At 44.2% G+C, this 21,250-nt stretch overlaps 1 protein-coding gene across 2 annotated transcripts in view; it reads right to left on the bottom strand.

Moving 5' to 3' along the window:
* Positions 1-17,926, bottom strand: part of LOC147893722 (uncharacterized) — a 34,060-nt gene extending 16,134 nt beyond the window's left edge. For both annotated transcript variants that reach the window (XM_087385632.1, XM_087385633.1), the window contains exons 1-3: positions 17,288-17,926; positions 16,590-17,177; positions 16,259-16,447 (exon numbers count right to left, since the gene is read on the bottom strand). In XM_087385632.1, coding sequence (XP_087241758.1) covers positions 16,259-16,447; positions 16,590-16,802 — 402 coding nt within the window. In that variant the 5' untranslated portion in view covers positions 16,803-17,177; positions 17,288-17,926. The remainder of the gene's footprint in view (positions 1-16,258; positions 16,448-16,589; positions 17,178-17,287) is intronic.
* Positions 17,927-21,250: the final 3,324 nt, after the last annotated feature.

The following is a 21,250-nucleotide window of genomic DNA, read 5'->3' as shown; positions in this document are numbered from 1 at the left end:
GATTATCATCAGTATGCACCTTCACAAGCTCAAGTCGCTTGTCTTCCAGACCTCCCTGATGAAATGATATTTCACATCTATGTGCTTGGTCTACTGATGAAAGACCGGATTCTTTGCCAACATGATAGCACTCTGACTATCACAATGCAAAACTGGCATATCTCCTGTAATGCCCAAGTCTCCCACCAGCCGAGTAAGCCATATTGCTTCCTTGCAAGCCTCAGTGGCTGCAACATATTCAGCTTCAGTAGTTGACAGTGCAATGCATTTCTGCAACCGAGACACCCATGATATAGCACCTCCTGCAAATGTGAAAATATAACCGGTAGTAGACTTCCGGTTATCTACATTCCCTGCATAGTCTGAATCTGTAAAACCATGCACCAATGCATCCTGCTTACCATAGCATATGCACAAGTCTTTGGTACCCTTGAGATACCTCAAGACACCTTTCACTGCTTCCCAGTGCCGCTTGCTTGGATTTGCCATATACCTGCTGATGACTCCCACCGCAAAAGCAATATCCGGACGAGTGGCAACCATGGCATACATTAAAGATCCAACTGCAGATGCATACGGAACCTTGGCCATTTCAGCCTTATCATCATCTGATTTGGGGCTGTCCTTACTGCTGAGTTTTAAATGTGGAGGCAACCGGGTACTAATAGACTTCCCCCCCTCCATTTTAAAGCACTGCAGTACTTTGTCAATGTACTCCTTCTGTGACAGAAACAAAAGTCCCTTGGACCTGTCACGAGTAATCCGCATGCCAAGAATATGATTTGCATCACCCAAGTCTTTCATGTCAAAAGACTTATGCAGTTGTTTCTTCAAAGCACTAATCTCATGCTGAGATTTACTGGAAATAAGCATGTCATCCACATATAGAATGAGTAGCATCAAACTGCCATCCTTTGCCCGTTTGGTGTACAAGCAATGATCGGTCTCACACCTATGATACCCTTGGGACTGCATGAAGGCATCAAACTTCTTGTACCATTCTCTTGGCGCTTGTTTGAGTCCATACAAGCTCCTCTTGAGCTTACACACAAGCTGCTCTTTCCCTTTAACAACATATCCCTCTGGCTGACTCATATAGATCTCATCATGGAGATCTCCGTGAAGAAAAGCTGTCTTCACATCCATCTGACATAAATCCATGTCATCATGAGCAACAAGAGCTAACACTACTCTCAAAGTAGTCATCTTGACTACAGGGGAAAAGATCTCATCAAAGTCAATGCCCTTCTCCTGCTTAAATCCCTTGGCAACCAATCTGGCCTTATACCTCGGTAAAGCATTTGAATCCACTTTGACTTTGTAAACCCACTTGCATGGCAAAACCTTTCTGCCTGCAGGTAGCTGCACCAAGTCCCATGTATCATTTTGAAGTAGAGAGTCCATTTCAGACTGCATGGCTTTCTCCCACTTCCTTTTCTCTGTTCTTCCCATAGCTTCCTTGAAGCTGGAAGGCTCACCACAATCTGTCAGCATGATAAAATCAGCCACATTATTGGCTCCTGGAACAAACCTGGCAGGAGGCCGTTGTACACGGGTGCTCCTCCTAACAAAATGTTCCGGATTAGGCTGCTGTCCAGCCTGTTCGTCATGCATGACGGGTGGCTGTACCACCATATCTGGCTGTTCTACAGCCCCATCTGCTCGCATATCTAGTGGTGCATCATTGGCAAAATTATCTGGCTGATTTCCAGCCTGTATACCCTCTTGAACAGGGTTATCTGCAGCAGCCTGCTGCTGCATATAAATGGGCATTCTTTGCTGTCCAACATCATCATAAATAACCCTCCTGTATTCCACAGGTTGCACGGGTTCCTTGTGTACACTATCCTCTTTAAAGATGACATCATTGCTGCGTATAATCTTCCGTTTAACGGGATCCCAAAACTTGTACCCCATTTCACCTTCGTCACCATAACCCATAAAGATGCATCTGATAGACTTTGGATCCAGTTTGGTGCGTAGTTCTTTGCGTACATGAGCAAAGCACTCGCAGCCAAATACACGTAAGTGCTTATATGAAGGTGGTTTGCCAGACCACACCTCCTCTGGCACTTTCAACTCCAAAGCCTTGTTTGGCGACCTGTTAATAATGTGAACTGCTGTTTGCACGGCTTCTGCCCAAAAGCCATGGGGTAATGCAACATAAGACAACATACATCGAACTTTCTCCTGAATAGTTCGATTCATCCGCTCACTTGCACCATTTTGAGATGCATTATGAGGGGCTGTGAGTTCCTGTTTGATGCCCTTAGCTTCGCAAAACTGCACAAAAGCATGTGACACATACTCACCCCCATTATCGGATCTGAGGCATTTCAGCCTACGACCTGTCCGATTCTCAACCTGAGCGACAAACCTCTTGAAAGCATCCAAGGCATCGCCCTTATGCTTCAAGAAATAGACCCACACTTTGCGTGTGGCATCATCAATGAAAGTAATAAAATATTTTGCACCCCCTAGTGATAACTGTGGCATCTCACACAAATCAGTGTGCACTAGATCAAGCGGTGCTCTATTCTGGGGAGTTCTCCTCTTATGAGGAGTCACAGAATGCTTGCCAAATATGCAATGATCACAAGTAGGCAAATCTGAAAAAGAAAGAGACGGCAGATAACCCAAACGTGACAGTTCTTGCATTCCTTTAACAGACATGTGTCCCAACCGACTATGCCACAATGAAACCTTTGGCAGCTCGGTTATGGCAACAACATGATTACCCACACTGGAAACATAAAGAGGGTACAAGGTATCACTCTTAAAACCCTCAGCCACTACAGCCTGGCCATCAGTAATCACCCATTTGGAATCCCCAAATGTGGTGTGGTAACCACTATCATCCAATAAGCCAGTGCTAATCAGATTTTTCTTGATTTGCGGCACATGGCGAACACCATCAAGCATAAATATGCGTCCATCAGGGAATACTATCTGTATACTGCCAATCCCTGCAATCTAACATGCATAGTTGTTCCCAAGATGAACAACTCCATAAGTACCTGTGTAGGAAGTAAACCACTCCCTATGAGGAGTAACATGAAAAGAAGCACCTGAGTCCAAGAGCCAGGTGTGCATGTCATGGCCATCAATAACCAAAGCATGTGCTATTACAGCAAAAGAGCATAAAACATCATGTATGTCACTGTCACTGTCCTCTGCTGCAACATTCACTGCATCCAAGTCATCTGCCTTGGCCTTGCCTTTGCCTTTGCTTTTGCTTCCATCGCCTGCATCCTTTGTTTCAGCCTTCTTGGCTTTCTGATCCCGTATGAACTTGAAGCACTTAGACTTTACATGTCCCTTCTTGCCACAATAAAAGCATTCAATATCCTTTTTGCCACGGGACTGACTACGGGATTTGGACTTACTAGCAGATCTCCCCTTCTGCTGAGTCCTGCCTCTATCCTGTACCTGCAAGGCATTTGAAGACTTGCTGCTCGCATTATTCTTCCTGCTCATCTCCTCCATAAGGAGAGAGCTCTCTACATCAGCATACATAAGAGTGACATTCGAATTTGACAGGGTGGTCTTGAAAGTGTCCCAACTCTCAGGGAGGGTACACAACAAGAAAGTAGCCTTGAACTCCTCATCAAGGTTCAATCCCTGTGCAATAAGCTGTGTAAAGATGGCATCGAACTCACTCAAGTGTGAGGTCATAGCTGTACCTTCCTTCATGCGAAGATCAACCAGCTTCTTCAACCAATAAACCTTACTGGCTGAGCTCTTTTGGGCATACAACTCTTCTAGCCTCTGCCATAGGCCATAAGAGGTCTTTTCAGCCTGAACATTGAACACAAGAGTATCAGAAATAGTGAGCATGATAGCTGCCCTTGCGGACAAATCAAGCTCTTCCCAGTCATCAGCTGCCATGTCAGATGGCTTGACACCCTTCACCCTTATGGGCTTAGAAATCTTCTTTAACAGAAGTACATTCAAGCACTGTTCTGCCCATAATGCATAATTGTGTGCTCCTTCCAGTTTCTTTATGTTCAGAATTGAAGATTCACTTCCCCCTGATGCCATATCAGATAAGGAAAGTATCTGACTCCCTGGAAGTAAAAAAGACTGAATAAAAAATTCTGATTTCTCAGAAAAAACCTGCTCTATCAAGAGCCAGGAGCACTCACAATAGTGCTGTTTTTTACTGTCAGGAAAATCTGCAGCAAAACAGTAAATGTCCCTGCAATCACTGTACCTTCTGACACACTGTACCGTGCTCAAATAGGCATAAACAGTAAATCCAGAATGCTGCAGCTGTTCCACAAGTGCTTTAACAGTGCATCATCAGCTGACAAAACACAAAACACTGCTGTAAACACTGCTGTACTGGCTGTACTGATCACTTCTCCCACCTCAGATGAGGTATTGCACTGAGTTAATATGCATAAACCACTTGGCATACACCCAAAAAAAAAATGACACTTCAGCCTGTCACAAAACCTGCAACAGAAAATGGGATAAATCCCAAGCAATCACCCTTCTGCCAAGGGGATAAAATGCATCTGAAGATCTCTGTCGGTAACCCAAGTGCTATCAAACAAAATCTGGGCAAAAGCCCCTTGATCTGACACCTGAACCAAGTGAAGAACACCTCAACACTGAGGTAGCATGCAATGTGAAAATCTCTCTGACAAAATCAACCAACAGTGTAATGCATATACTGCCCTGTGTAGAAATGACACACACAGATCCCAACGTACAAACACTCAATGAGGAACCTTTTGAGCACTGTCAACGATGGACAGTTAGGGACCGAGTAAACTCGATGCGCCCTGGCCAAGCGTGGCTCAACTGAGGTTCTCTGAGTGTTGCACAATAAATGTGACCTGCAAGAAAATGTCACCTCGACACTGCGGAAATCGAGACAAATGTGTGCTCTCTGGCACCACACTGCCTCAAGGCATACAAAGCATCAACTACCGGGCAAAAGCCCTATGATCTGCTCACCCGGAAACTGAGATTCAAGCCCAGTAAAAGCATAAAAATCCTCTGCAAAATCAAGGCATTTCCTTCACGAAAACAGATAACTGTGCAATCAACCACACACTGTGGTTCTCTTCACCTCAAGCACGAGGTAAATGAAGGTACTTGCTGTACTTTCAAGAAAACACAGTTTTGAGAACTGAAAGATGATCCTGAATCAAGAGCAGAGAGCTCTTTCTCCTTTTCTTCCAAAAAAAAATTCTGTGCCTGCTGTACTTCCTGTACCTGCGCACGTGTGCAGGGTACGGAATCCAAAAAAAAAATTTTCGAAAGTTCTCCCTGATGCACGTCCTGTACCTGCGCAGTGTAAGTCCGTACGGATGTACGGCTCCTGTACGACGTCCGTACGGCAGGTACGGATGGCCGTACCTGAGCGCGCGCTGCGCGCTCTGGCTCTGCGCGGCCTGGTGCTGTGCACTGGCTGCCCCTGCACAGGCTAGCAGCAGCTAGCTGCTGCTGTAGCTCTAGCTGCGTGAGCAGCTGCGCTGCTCGTGCTGCTCCGCTTGCCGCCGCCCGTGCTCACGCGCTGCGCTGCCGTTGCTGCCTGCAGACCTGCGACGCCTGTCCGTACGGATGTACGGACGACGTACGTCCGTACACCTGCGCTGTCACCTGCTGGCCCGCGCTGCCGCCTGCTGGCCCGTTGGCCCTTGCAGAGGCTAGGTAGAGGTCGAGGGGGGTGGGTAGGCAAGGGTAGAGGGAGAAGTGGCTCTGATACCAGTTGAAGGGACAGAAGGGGGAAGAAGAGCAAGAGAGAGAGAGTGTGAGAGAGAGAAGACTCAAGTGTGCGGGTGTGAAGTGATGAGCCACACCACAAACTCATTAGTTTTATTAGGATTAGGTTTTACCCTATGACTGTCTTAAGACAGTCATAGGTGTCCTATCTTTAATAAAGGGGTGGCAATGTGCCTTTACCCCAACAGAGATGACCCATTCTCTCATGCCAAAGATGAGTTTCAGCAAGCTGTGAATCTGAAATAGCAAATGCTTCAATAGAAAGTGCAGCTGAATGATGATCAAGGTGATAAAGATTCTTTTGCAAAGTGCCAGTGAGAACTATGGCATTGTCATCACGAAGATCATAAACTAGGCATCTGTAGCCATCAAAAATCACTTTGAAACCTGAAGTGGCAATTGCTGAAATTGAAATCAAGTTGACTTCAATTCCAGGCACAAAAAGAACATTTGTCAGAGTGACAATATGACTAGAAATGGATGTGAGCTGCACATCTCCAATTCCTTTTACAGCATAGGAAGCATTATTAGCACATGTGACAATCCCCCCTCGAGGTGCATCAGCTAAAGAATGAAACAATTGTCTACAAGATGTGACGTGCTTGGAAGCACCACTATCAAAATACCAAGACTGAGCATCATTAGCAATAAAGAGTGCATCAGCTTTGGAGGGATCAAATGAGCAATGGACAGCCCATGCCCAATCATCCTAGAGAGCATGTGCATGTGAAGCATCTGCTGGCTCATGGGATTCAATAGCATGTGAGGCATTAATTGTCAATCCTGCTTTCTTTTTCTCCGAAGCAATGTGCTTCCTGCATTCTGATATGTCATGTCCAGGCTGCCACAATAGTTGCATCTTTTCTTCTTTGACTTATCTGCTGTATTTTTAGATGCATGGGAGAAATTGCAGCTGCTATGCGTAGATTTAGGCTTGCCCATAGGCTTGGAAGCCTTGCCTCTTCCTGTCTGCTGTGAAGCAAATGCATTATCAGGAATAATGGCTTGTCTATTAGCACGACTTTGCTCTTCTTGCAAAAGCAAAGTAACTAGCTGATCAAAAGAATAGTGGTCTGGATTACCCATGGCCACTAATCAAAGGGTTGTAGCAAATCCTTGATATGTATCTGCAATCCATTCAATGTGGTACTCACAAGCTGAGAATTTGGCACCGGCAAGTTGTTCCATGAGGTCCTTGACCTTTGTCAGATATGCATCCATAGAATCACCTTCATTCATACTGACTTCCTGTAATTGCCTTCTCAAATATGCAACACGTGCCTCATTGTGAATATGATAGAGAGAAGCCAATTTGTCCCAAGCATCCTTTGTTGTCCTGCAAGACCGGATGTGTGGAATAATGATTCTCTTGCATGATGAAGCAATACATGAATGTGCATTTGCATCTCTTGCATCCCATCTTGACTGTTCCTGAGTTGGGGGAGCAACAGCAGGAGTGCTAGAAGATAAGGCATCAGGAGAAGTACTCCTGTTAGAAAATACCCAACAGAGGAGGGTACGCAGAGCGGAAGACTTATAGTAATGCCTAGGAGCTCACACAATGTGCGTGTGGGGTGAGTGGAGTCACAAACTTCTTTACTTAATGTGCGTCACATAGATGTGCAGACTCATCAATAGACAATGAACCAGCCAGATATAGAAGACACCAAAAAATATATTTCCATCCAAAACTATGGACACAATACAAAAGAGATAGATCCAGAGTCCCACCAATGGTGTGGTCCTCTGACCTAACCACAAGGTCCGCCTATTTGCCGGCTATCTCTAGACTCGAGTCCGCGTGCTCCATCTCATTTCGACGGAGACACTGCAAGGATATGGAATTCCTCTTAGTAATATGGTTGCAACTGGAAAGGGAAAGACAGAAATATTAATGAAACTAATAGCTTAGGCTTGAGGCAAAAAAAATATTGGGTTGGCCTAGCCCACCTGGTTCAAAGGCTTGGTTTTTGTTATAGTTTTACCCTACTACAATTTCAGCCACTTCTCTCATCCAATTGGACAAATTTTGCATCAGTAGTTTGGAATATTGCTTGTTTTTTTATTTCATAAAATTTGAGCGTTCATGTTTGGATTGTAGTACTTGCTTTTTTAACTTGATTTACTGAGGCATTTGGATTCAATGTAAGAAATCCTAGATTTACTATATTTAGAAATGTGCTAAGGAACAGAAAGGAGACTGAAATAGCAGAGAACAAGGAATATTTGTATTGCTTGAGTGTCTGTAGTGTCTGTAGTGTGTCATCCATACAATTGGGCCTCTCTTATATAGAGAGTGAAGAGTCACACATGAAAAGGTGTGTACTCCAAAGTGTATGTGCATGAAGAGGTGTGTACCCCTTGTGAAGGGTGTGACCCTTGATGAGAGGGTACATTACAATAGGAGTGTCTCTTCCATAGAATGTCTCTTGTGAAGGGTTGTGCCTCATAGGAAGTGTCCCGTCGAAAGGGCATACCCTTCCACAAGTGTCCATTCATCAAACCATCCATAAGTCTAAGATATAGAGAAAGGAATACCTCACAGATCGTGACATCCCCTCCCACTCAAAATAAGACCCTGGTGGAGATAATGAACTGATGTACAAAATATCACGGTAAATTCTGAAAATACTGCTGTAAAATGTCAGGGTACTGCTGTAAGTCTTCATCAGATTGCCAAGTAGCGTCGGAGTCGTCTAGATCTCGCCAAAGAACAAGGAATTCCGTGATAAGTCGATGTCGAGTCTCTCGTTGTCGATGGTCTAAAATACGCTCAGGAATAAGGACAACATAATCGTCTTCGATTTCTGGGACATAATCACGTGCAGGAGGAATTGCTTCATCGCTTGGAATGTACGTCTTTAGCCAAGAAATATGAAATGTCGGATGGATTTTACCCCATGATGGTGGTAATTCCAATTTGTAACTTAAAGGTGAATTTTTCTTGACGATCCGGAAAGGTCCATAGTATCTTGGTTGCAACTTAGGAAACACAGACTTAACCGTCTTATAGCGATGTGGGGCTACAAATAATAGCACCATGTCATCAGTGTCAAGTTCCAGGTGACGTCTATGTTTGTTGGCAGACCGTTGATACCGCTCTTACGCTTTTCGCATATGATCCTTGACTTGGAGTAGAATGTCTTGCATTTCTTGAACCAGTTGATCAGCTAGGGCCACTCGATGTTGAAGTACAAAATTCGTTGGTACGATCAGAGTGTGTCCATAAGCTGCTTGGAATGGAGTCATGCTGATGGCACTATGGAAAGAGTTATTATAAGCAAACTCAAGGAGTGGTAGATACTCTTCCCAAGCTGCTAGGCGTGACTGAATCTAATGTCGAAGCATTTCTTCCAGAATTTGGTTGACTCTTTCAGTCTGGCCATCTGATTCTGGGTGGTAGGCTGAACTGAACAGTAGAGTTGTACCCAAAGATTCGAATAGTGAAATCCAAAAGTGACTGGTAAACTTAGGATCTCTGTCGGATATGATATTCCTGGGCAATCCATGGTGTCGGAAGATGTGTTGTATGAAGAGTTTGGCTATGTCCGAAGCCTGTGCACTGCTTTTGCAAGCAACAATGTGTGCCATTTTGGACAATCGATCAACAATTACCATAATCTGAGTGTTACCTCTGGAGGATCGTGGTAGTGTTGTAATGAAATCCATGGAGATACTTTCCCACCTTTCAGTTGGAACTGAAAGAGGCTGAAGAAGTCATGCTGGAAGTCGTCGGCTTGCTTTCATTTGTTGACAAGATATGCAAGATGTAACCATTTTGATGACGTCGCTTTTCATCTGAGGCCAATAGTATGTTGCACTAAGTAACTTATAAGTCTTGTTGATGCTTGGATGGGCAGCATAAGGAACTACATGATGCTCTTTTAACAAAAGACATCGAACATTCTTGTCATGTGGTACACAGACGCGATCTTGATAAATACAGAAGGTCGTCCGTATAAGAATAGGATGAGAAAATCTTCTGTTCGGAAGTCGAAGGTTGATCTTTTGAAAGAACTTGTATTGCTGTGCCGAAGTCTTTATCATTGAAATACTTCCATTTGAGTGAATTCGAAACATCCACAGATAACGTAGAGATTACCATAGCTGATGCTAGAGTTAACCTGCTGAGAGCATCTGCAACTACATTGCGTAGTCCTGGAATGTACTCAATGGTCATGTGAAAGTTGGCCAGAAACTCAACCCAGCGTGCTTGTCGAGCGTTCATGACTGGCTGAGTAAAGATATACTTTAGAGAGTGATGGTAAGTCTTGACCACCGAGTCGGCTCCCATGAGATAATGTTTCCAAGAGCGATAAGCATGTACAACGGCAAGAAACTCCTTATCATAAACAGGGTATCGGGTTTGGATATCGGAATGTTTATGGCTGTCCAAAGCAATAACTCTGCCTTCTTGCATCAAGACGGCTCTTGTAGCGATGTCGGAAGCGTCGGTCATGACCTCAAATGGAAGGTTTGGGTCAGCAATAGCCATAATTGGTGTGGTAGTGAGTGCTTGCTTGAGTAGTTGGAAACTATACTCTGTTTCGGGAAGCCACTGAAAAACTGCTGTGCTTTTCAATAATTCGGACATAGGAGCTGCGATTTTGGAAAACTGATAGACCTTTGTATGGTAGAAGTTTGCCAATCCGAGAAAAGAGCGGACATCATGAACATTCAGTAGGCCAGTTTTGGATTATCTCGACCTTCTTGGGATCCACAGAGATGCCTTGAGCTGAAATAACATGTCCCAAATATTCGAGTTGGGTCTTGAAGAACTCACTCTTCTCAATGTTGATGTAGAGAGAATTGGCGCGGAGAACTTCAAAAACTTGGTGAAGATGTCGTTTGTGCTCATATAGGGATCTGTTGAAAACGAGGATGTCATCGAGGTAAACGATGACGAACTTATCGAGGAAAGGCCTGAAGATGTCGTTCATTAGTGTCATGAATGTGGCCGGGGCATTGTTTAACCCAAAAGGCATGACCAAACATTCATAGTGTCCATACTTTGTTCAAAAAGCTGTCTTGTACTCATCGCCTTCTCGTATGCGAATTTGATGATAACCTGAACGAAGATCAATCTTTGAGAATTGTGTTGCGTGTAGAAGTTGATTGAAGAGATCATCGATGCGAGGCAATGGATACTTGTTTTTTATAGTGAGCTTGTTGAGGACTCGGTAGTCGATGCAGAGGCGCATTGACTTATTCTTTTTCCACAAGTCGTACAGGAGATCCGAAAGGGCTGCGACTGGGCCGAATGTGACCTTTGTCGAGTAGTTCGTACACCTGTCTTTGGATTTCTTCATTTTGAGTGTAAGAAACCCGATAAGGAGGTTTCGACGGTGGATTATTGCCGGGAATAAGTTCGATTGGGTGATCCACTGGTCGTCGAGGTGGTAACTGCTTTGGCAATTCCTGTGGAAAAAGGTTGGTTGAGGTATTCAGGAGTATCCTTTGTTGGTGTCTCCTCTACTGCCGTAACCAACAGAAGTGAAGTCTTCACTTGATGTTTACGAACCCACTTCTTTACTTGTAGGGCAGAGGCAATTGGGGCTGAAGGAGAGTCCCTAGAACCAGTTAGCTCAATAAGTTTTCCCTGGTGGACAAACTGGATAGTATGGCTGCGAAAACTGATTGATGGATCATAGTCGTAGAGCCACTGTTGTCCAAGTATGACATCGTACCGAGAAAGAGGCATGATGTCGAAGTTCAACTTGTCCGTATAATGTTGGATGCGAAAAGATAAGTTTTTAATCCTGGTGCTGCACAAGAAGGTAGTTCCATTTACGAGTTCAATTTGATAGTGCATGAGACTAGGACTGGTGGTCAACCGAAGTTTGTCGACCATAGAACTAGCTAGGAAGTTATGAGAGCAGCCAGTGTCGATGAGGATAGTGACCGTTGTTTCACGAATTGATCCTTGGACACAAAGTACTTGAGTGGCCAGGGAAGGTTCGGGGTTGCTGGCAAGGCTCATGTGGATGGTATTTGCCATTCGAACAGCTTTGCCTTTCTTGTCTTGTGCTGGGGTAGCATCTTCTGTTTGGGAAGTGCTAGGTTCCATATTGGAATTTTGCTTTGCTCGCTTGGGACAATCGAACCATCTATGGTCGCCTGTACAGATGGTACAAAGTCCTTTTGTGCTGGAGTTGTTCTTCTTGTCAGTGGCCACACCTTTATGTTGAGGATGACGGTAATGACTTTGTGAAGAAGAAGAGGCGCGATCCTTGGAGGGGTGCTTCTGTCGGAATCCAGCATACGATTTCTGAGACTTATGGGGATCTTGAGACTGTCGCTGACCTTGATTACCCGAGTTTTTTCTAAACTTGGGGTTATCTTGAGGACGAGCATCTTTGGCCATAGTAGAGTTCTGTGTTTTATTAGCACTCTGCTTCCCTGTGTTTTGGAAATCTGTAATGCGCTCTGCATAAGCAATAGCGCGAGCTGTGGTGGTGATGTTTGCTTTAAGGACATCAATGCGTAACGAGGGATTTAGGCGTGAGATGAAAGCATGAAGGCGATCATCCTCAGTTAAACCATCAATCTCCAGCACCAAGCTTGATGACAAGGCAATCAAATGCATATTTATTGGTTACAGCCAGGAGAGCAGAGGGTATCGGTTATACCAACCAAATACTGGGAAAATTATTGTCAGTAGAGATGTAATCTTTGCTGAACATTCAGCTTCTCCTCTTGTGGACTGCAAAGCTGAGCCAGATGTTGACATGTTTGATGCCTTTGACTCTTGGTTACCTCTACCTTCCTCAGAAGAAGACTTTGACCAGCAACATGAGCCTCCTGCAGGCCCTCCAACAAGCAATGATCAGCCACTACCCCATGCTGATTTGCAGGTTTCTCTTCCAGCACAAAATGATCCCACTATTCATGATGCAGTGATTGAAGAAATAGCAAAGGCAAGTTCCCAGATGGCTTCTTGATACATTGAGGCACAGCAAACAAGATCAGCCTTTTGCTTCCCGGACAAGATCAGGGAATAGACAGATGCATGGTCACTTTCTTGAGTTTGCACTCCTTGCTACAGCTTGCAATGAAAAGCCTTTGTGCCATAAGGATGCTTTTGACAGCAAAGAGTGGATGGATGCAATGAGAGCTGAGTTACAATCCATTGCCAAAAATGACACATGGGAATTAGTAGATCTCCCTCCCGGCAAGCATGCCATTGGTACTCGGTGGGTCTACAAATTAAAAAGGAAATCTGATGGCAGTACCCATCTTGTTGCAAAAGGGTATGCCCAACAACAAGGCATTGACTTTGAGGAGACATTTGCTCCCACATCCAAGATTACTACCATCAGATGTGTCATTGCCATTGCATCCCATCACCATTGGCAAGTGCACCAACTTGACATCAAGACTGCTTTTCTTCATGGGGATCTGTAGGAAGAAGTCTATGTCACACAACCTCCCGGCTTTGAGGTTGTTAATTCTGAAAACAAGGTATGCCGGCTGAGAAAAGCCCTTTATGGTTTGAAGTAGGCACCCAGGGCATGGTATACCAAAATTCATGCACATTTACTATCTCTTGGTTTTCAAAATAGCCCCATAGAACCCACTCTTTATGTCCGTGGGAGCGGATCTGATTTTTTAGTGCTGATTTTATATGTGGATGATATGCTCATCATGGGCCTAGATACTCAACATATTGCAGCTTTCAAGGCTGATTTGCAGCAGGTTTTTAAAATGTCAGACATGGGATAGCTCCACTATTATTTAGGCATTCAGTTTGCTCATGTTGAGGGGGGTATCATGATGTCACAGTCCAAGTATATCGGACAGCTCCTTGATCGTTTTCAATTCGAGGATTGCAAGCCAATCTCTACTCCAGTGGACACTAGCTTCAGATTTTCAGCTAATGATGGGAGCCCACCATGTGATATCACTCTTTATCAGCAGGCTGTTGGATGCCTTATTTATTTATGTCACACCAGACTTGGCTTACAGTATGCAGTATCTCAGCTCAGCAGATTCATGCACATGCCCAGTTCACAGCATTGGCAGGCAGTGAAGAGAGTCTTCAAATATCTCAGAGGCACTCAGGATTTATCCCTTTTCTATGGTGATCAGGGTTCACTTACCATGCATGCTTACACGGATAGTGACTGGGCAGGTTGTTCCGACACCAGAGTGTCACATACTGGCAATTGTTTTTTGCTTGGCAATTCATGTATCTCTTGGCTCAGCAAGAAGCAACCAACAGTTGCCACATCTAGCTGTGAGACTGAGTACAGGGCAGCTTTCACTGCTACAGTAGAGTGTGTTTGGCTTCGACAATTACTTACAGATCTTGGTATTCGCCAAACATCCTCCACTATTGTCTACATTGACAGCCAGAGTGCTTTGGCCATTGCGCATAACCCAGTGTTTCATGCGCGTACCAAGCATATTGAAGTTCACTATCATTATGTTCGGGAGCGGTTGTCAGCAGGAGACATAGAGTTGTCATATCTTTCCACAGAGGACAACATAGCAGATATGTTTACAAAGGCACTTCCTCGTCCCAAGTTCGAAGTCTTCCGACAGGCTTTACACTTGGTTCCCTTTGTTACATGATCTGCATTCCTTGTACATTCATAGGTGGCTATATCCTTTTGGATGAACATATGCCATTAGAAAATACCAGGTATTCTGAGACGTTTCCAGAATACTTCAGCCCATCCCATGGAGGGGGGTTTGTAGGCCATCTTCTGGTGGTTCTAGTGATGCCCCATAGGCCATGGTATGTGCCTTGTACGCATAGATATAGGCACTTATAGTTTTAGTGTCTTTTAGGCCACTTAGGACACTTAGTCCTATGTGACACCTAGGACACTTAGTCCTAGGGTCTAGGTACAAGTACTTTGTACTCTTTCTTTTCTCTACTCTAGTTGACGTGATGGCTAAGACTCATCGACTCCTTGTACCTTGTATTCTCTCTTTTGCCTATCGATCCTACATCCCCGATAGTAGCACATCATCACTCTTTTGGACATAGCCTACAAGATCTTCACTAAGGTCTTGTGTTTGCAATTGCGTCCCCTCCTCCTAACATTATCCGTGACATGCAACAGGATCCTAGACAACGTCTTCATTTTTTGAGAGGCATTGGACTTGGCCCGTGAGGAGCCTCTGGACATTGAGAAGGCATATGATAGGGTGGGGTAGGCTTTTTTGGAAGGCACCATGCACACACACACACACACACACATATATGCATGCATGCATGTGTGTGTATCACACACACATTCATACACACATATATATACATATATGCATGCGTACGTGTGTGCCATGCACAAGTGCATTCAATGGCTGACGGTAAAGCCTACCAGAGTACTAACCCCTCCGACTCCTAAATCCCAATTCTATAGAAAAAGAAAAGCCACCTTTGAAAAGATTTCTCGAAGAGCTGTCATCGCCAACATCTGCAGATGAAATTGGACTGCTGTATTATAACATTGACACAACCAGCACCATTCTTCTAGCATAATTGGCTCGTACTGACTGGCTAGGCCAATCAGCAAGCGGCTAGATGTCCAGTTCTTATGAGTTTCAGAGAGACAAGTAGCTAGCTGAACAGCCTTAAAACTACAAAACAGGCTGGCCAACCAGTCTATAGAGGTTGCTAGTCAGCTCAACATAACACGTTGCGGAAACCACCAGGACCGCATATTCACAGGTGCATACAAAAGTGGATGAGGAGGAATACCATAGCACATAATCCACTGAATGCAGATGAAAGGTGTTCTAAATACCTTGGAGAGCTTGAGAGGAGTAGTAAATCTTGAGGGGGGGAGTTGGTAAGGTGTGAAGTATAATTAGTACGGTTTTGATTATTTTCGTCATTGGTGGCCTGTTCAAATAAATTTGAAAAGTACTGGGCTTTAACAAGTGTAAATAACGAGGATCCCTTGGAGAGCACGTCTGGTGCCAGCAACCACAGTGATTCCAGCTCCAATAGCGCAGATTTTAAGTTGTTGTAGTTCAAAAGCTCGTAGTTGGATCTAGGGGTGGGGCAAATGGTCTGCTTCTTTTGGTGTGCACCGGTCACTCCATTCTTCCTATCAGGGGACACATTCCTAGCTTTGGTTGGCTGGGACGTGAATCTTTGGAGTCTACCCATGTATATGAAGGTTGGGTGCAGACTGATCATGTAAAGTCGAGCAAAGCAGTTAAGTGTTCTATTTTGCAAGCAAGCAGTCTTTGCCAGTGTAGAGGGGAGCATTAATCCTTGAATCGTAGTGCAAAAGTACGTGAGACTACTGCAACTTACTCTCTTATTTTGTTTATATGCCAATCTCTGAATGCTTCAATCTGCAAACGCACACTAAATAGGTTTGTGAAGTGAAACAAAAAACATTTATCTTGCCTTCGGCTAATCAAGTCGCTAAAGAGCAAAATACAATATAACGAAGAATGCTCATTAACCGAAACTCAGAGAATGGAGTCATAGACAATTCTCGGCTCACTCTTAGTAAAGACGAGTCCAGTTGACTGTCCAAACTACGAAAAAGAGTGATACCTCGGCCTGTATGAATTTTACTTCGTTTACTTGATATGGAGCTTTGTGGCTGCGCTCTTCGTTTTCAAGTATGGTGCAAAGATGAAAAGCCCAAGAGTCATTCACACGGTGAAGCCCACTACATGCTGTAAGATCTATATCCCCGTTAGGCAGGTACGTTTTGAACGGTACAGACCCAATTGGGAAGACCTAAAACCATCCAATACAATCATCAATTCACCTGAAATAAAGGACGTGAAAATTGTAATTAGCCTGAGCAAGCAGAGCTTGTCTAAACGTAGTGCTACTCAAAAGAATTGCAGGAGTTCCTATTTAAGTACGCAAAATTCACCTCGCAGTCGAAGTCTCTTCTTATTAATTGTTCCAGGTATTCAATTACTGCCTGCCTTCGTTCTTCGGATAGCCTGGAAGGTTGGATGCGCTCTAAGAGCTCTGCTGTTTTCGACTCAGCTTTTGCCCACCTCTCATCGTAGTCCGAAGAAGAAAAGAGGAAAACCGACGACGAACCTCCAGGCAAGAGGCCGTTGAGCACAGGAGAATCCATGCAAACCAATTCTTTATCTGCTCTCCACTGTTTATATGATTCCTTTGCGGTTGGAAATCGGCCGTTTATCTACTGATGAAGACTCAATGTGTTATCCAATACGACAGCTCAAAGTATATTCGACGTTGTTGGCGCCGGCTACTCAAAAGTTTTAAGTTCGTTGGGTTCCGTTCAAGGTCACCTCCGGCATTTTCAACAAGGCACCTGCGTGAAAGGTAATAATCCAGGTGTGCCGTGCGATGCTTGAGTCGTGGAAAAGGCCTTCGGCGTAAACCGAACGTTTTGGGCGTCAAGCTCATTCGGTCCAAAACAGACGTTGTTAACATCAAGGTCAAGCAGCCGTCGTGGCGCAATGTTTACTCGGTCGGCGTCTCCCTGTGCGCATTTCAATGCGAATAATCAGGAAGACTTTAAGAAACGGATGCGCGTAAAAAAGAGTACCAAGCGGCGACCACGTCATGCAAGGAAGGAAAACACGAACGAACCAGCGAAAATAGTCATGTTCCAGATGAAAGCATCGAGCATTCCAACGGCAATGAGGCAGGGCCGGAGAATTCCACCGGCAATGAGGCAGGAAGAACGTTCAACGGAGATGAATTCGGCAGACGGTACAAGGGGCAAAGGAAGCTCGAGCTGATTCAACCGAAAAAGCAAGGCTATGTACCAGATTAAGCAAAGGAGGTTGCCGGAATGGGAGGAAGCAAAAGCTCAGAGCTTCGTCCCTGTCGAGAGATCTGCATCAGAGCGTCTATGGTATAAGCACGAAATGGCAATCCGTCCGTCGTTCGTTGAAGTTCTACTCTGTCTGTCTGTCGGTCGCTCGACCTCGACCTCGACCAAACGTAGGCTCGCCGGCACACAAAACACCATTCAATTCGCTGATTTTCTGTCTGTGGAACGAACGTTCTATGATCCAATCTCGTCGTCCATCACAGAAAAAACTCCGACTCCTGTGCTGTGTCCGTCTCCGCGTCCAATGCCCGTTCTATGCTCGCATCTCTCTCCCTCTTTCTCACCCCCTCCAATGCCTCTTCTACGCTCCCATATCTCTAGTTTCCCTCTGCTGTCACCCTTTCCCCCTCCAATACTCCTTCTATGCTCCAATCTCTCTCTCTCTCTCTCTCTCTCTCTCTCTCTCTCTCTCTCTTCCTCCTCTCGCCCTCCAATGCCCCTTCTCTACTCCAATCGCTCTCCCAGTGCTGCTGTGTCCCTCTTCCCCCCCTCCAATGCGCGTTCTCTGCTCCAATCTCTCTCTCCCTCTCCCCGGCTCTCCCCCTCCCCCTCTCGCCCTCCAATGTGCTCCAGTCTCTCTCCCTGTGCGGTATCTCTCTCCCCCGTCAATGCCCGTTCTATGCTGCTGTCTCTCTCTCTCTCTCACTCTCTCTCTCTCTCTCTCTCGCTCGCTCTCGATCACTGGAGCTGCTTTCAAGCTCGGGGCAACTCAGGGGCGCATGTCGTGGGGTCGGGCATGTGCGAATCCAGAGAAAGTGCGAGAGAGGAGTGCGGGCAAAGATAGGGAGAGGTCTGTGATGAAAGATCGAGCAGGATGAGAATGAGCCATCATCTCCATCCCCAATCCCAAAGGACAAGAAGAAGAAGAGCAGAAAAAGGACCCAAAAAGACACTACACACTGCACAGAGATATCATTGTTACAAATGTCCTATTTTTTATAGACCCCATCCAACACATGTTTTATTATTATTTATATCTTATATCTTGCTTGGAATGGACTTTTTATAGGGGTCCAAAAAGACCATTCGTAGGAACAATTCTCCTCTCCTTTGACAATCTTGCCCACTCCCAATAAATAACTCCAAATATGGTTTTATCTCATTCATTCCTTTGCTTCCCCGAGTGTGCCTCTACCCCCTAGCGAAGGAGTCAGAAGGCCACCCTCGAGTCTTTACGGTTTGACAAGGCTTTCATAATAAAGGACTCTCAATCTCAACCTACAAGCTTTCATAATAAATGGGTCTCGCTCTCAACCTAAAGGCCCTCAAGCTATACCTCTGTGTTTTGGCATTACGGACTCTCAGTCCTTATCTGTTGTACGTCTAGCTTCCATGGTCTGACATCTCATATTTGGTCTCCTGTGGACATTGATCCCATCCTCTCTCTCTCTCTCTCTCTCTCACACACTCTCACACACACATGTACTTTTGTTTCATTTGTCTCCTTCTAATTACAATGATTTTCTCTAGCCCTAGTGCAATGTTGGCATTTCTTCATATAAGTGCTTAGCTTCTCTTTCGAATTACAATGACATTCTCTAGCCCTAACATTTTTATTTTTTTCTTCATATAAGTGCTTAGCTTCTCTTTCGAATTACAATGACATTCTCTAGCCCTAACATTTTTATTTTTTTCAAAATTAAAGCCACCGACTTGATTAAAGGGGGGTAATAAGCCCAAATAAAGACCTAATACAAAACTTGGCCTTAACTAGGGTAAAAACCCAAGGCCTACGCTCAGGACAACTACAAGGAAAGACTTATCCTAATTTGAAGTTGACTTACACTGAAGGACAGCATGGCTAACTACCAGGTGTTGGACTTCCAACATACACCCAAGTCGTGCAACAAAGTCTTAACCATGACGAGGATGTCCTTTCTTTATAAGTGCTTACTTTCTTTTAGGATGCACATTGCTTAAGCTTTTTTTTTGTGACATTTTTAAATGATATGATTCTTTTAAACAATTCCTAACTTTTATAGCTTCATATTATGTAGTTTATTTATTGCATATGAATTCTCCTTGTATTTCTCCAAGATAGCTATCAACTCATTTCCACATCTAGGCATGCATTGCAATTTTCAAAAGAACCAAGACCCATTACTTGGGCCCACATTAGTTATAAGCATTATTCTTTATCATTGTTGTCATTTTCGCCACTTTTGCTCAATCTCTTTGTCTTGAGTCACCTCCTCTCACCTCAAGCAACATTAGTCATCTCCTCTCACATCACACAAGACCAGCATAGCTTTTCATCCTCAATCATGTAATTCAATACATTCAGAAAAGTGCAATTCATCTATGTTGATCCCATAGTAGCCCATACCACCTACTCATGCCTAAGGGTGGATTCACAAGCAAGCCTTGGATATCGTGCCACTTGCTCTATATGTCCGAAAGCTAAGGCTTTTTTGCCAAGAGCTTGGGCACAAGCGGATTCACAAATGGGCATCAGATAAGTACATTACTTATATAAATGCTTTGAGTCAAGCAAGTTAAAGTTGGCCAAGTGGTTATCATGGCAACTTTTTAGGTGCGATCCACTTGAGTTCAACACTTGCCTGCCCTACCCACCTTTTGTCCAGCCTTGGACAACCGCCCATGATTTGACTCCACCCAATGCTAATTCGAATGCCACATAAGTTTTGGCCATGACGTCCGTGCCTATTTGTGAAACCTTTTTTGGCCGGACAATCCAAATTCATGAATCTTATTAGTCCGCGCCCATTCCCATTTGTGAATTCTACCTTAGAGCATAATATACACACATGGCATAGATCTTTCCAATTCGCATCATGCATGATCTTATCCTTTTAGTTTAAGAGCTAAATTCCTCTACGGTTTTGAGTTTTGGAAACCAATGACTAGTGGTTTTTATTAACAGTTGAACAACCCTTGATTTCCTGGTTTTGGAAACCAACGGCTAGTGGCTTTATTAACAGTTGAACAACACCCAATTTAGTTGAAGGGTTACTTATATACATTATGTGGTTTGACAAAAGTAATATATTTAACAGGGCCTTGCAAATAAGTCTAGCATCCATTGAGTTCCCCTGGTCACATGATGGTATCACTCACCATTGCAATTGTGTTATTTCAATTCCATGCCAACAAGCCTCCATCATTCCTTCAAGGCCCATGATTGGCGAGTGGCCATACAAAGGGTTCCTAAATGAATTCAACCTTTGAAACATTGCTCAACAAAGTGGCAGGTTGAATGGTATGATTTGTGCCCTTTGAGAACGTAGTCGTGTGCAAGTCCCACTAGCACATCCTCTAAATTTGAAAATGCAAGTGAAAACATGATTTCAAGTGAAGATGTGATTTCATGTGATAAGAACATTAGGAATGTGTGCTCATCCAAAACAAGCAACTCAAGCACTTGAGCACTTAAGCTACATGCCTTTATTATGTTACTTATTTTATCTCACAAGAAGTGTCCTAACCACACACGTAACTGCAATGAACTCAAATGATTATTCAATGACAACATCATGTGTACTATCAATAAAATTATATCTTTGACTTGACACGTACATATAAAGTGGTGGGTTTAAGTATGTTCGAACCAAAGAAATCATAGCCTACTTATTAATTCTAGGGCTTTGTTTTAGTTACCATGCTTTAGTGCTTGGGGTAAATTCCAATCATAATGTTTTGTTGAAATTGATGTAGACAACTTATTGTGAGGGAGGCTTTGTAGATTTGAGAAGTTC

This window comes from Dipteris shenzhenensis, chromosome 15, assembly GCF_047967505.1.
Source record: "Dipteris shenzhenensis isolate YYH24624 ecotype China chromosome 15, Dip_SZ_1.0, whole genome shotgun sequence".
Classification (NCBI taxonomy): domain Eukaryota; kingdom Viridiplantae; phylum Streptophyta; class Polypodiopsida; order Gleicheniales; family Dipteridaceae; genus Dipteris; species Dipteris shenzhenensis.
Note: the sequence above shows the minus strand (reverse complement) of the source record. Positions and strands in the feature narration are given on the sequence as shown.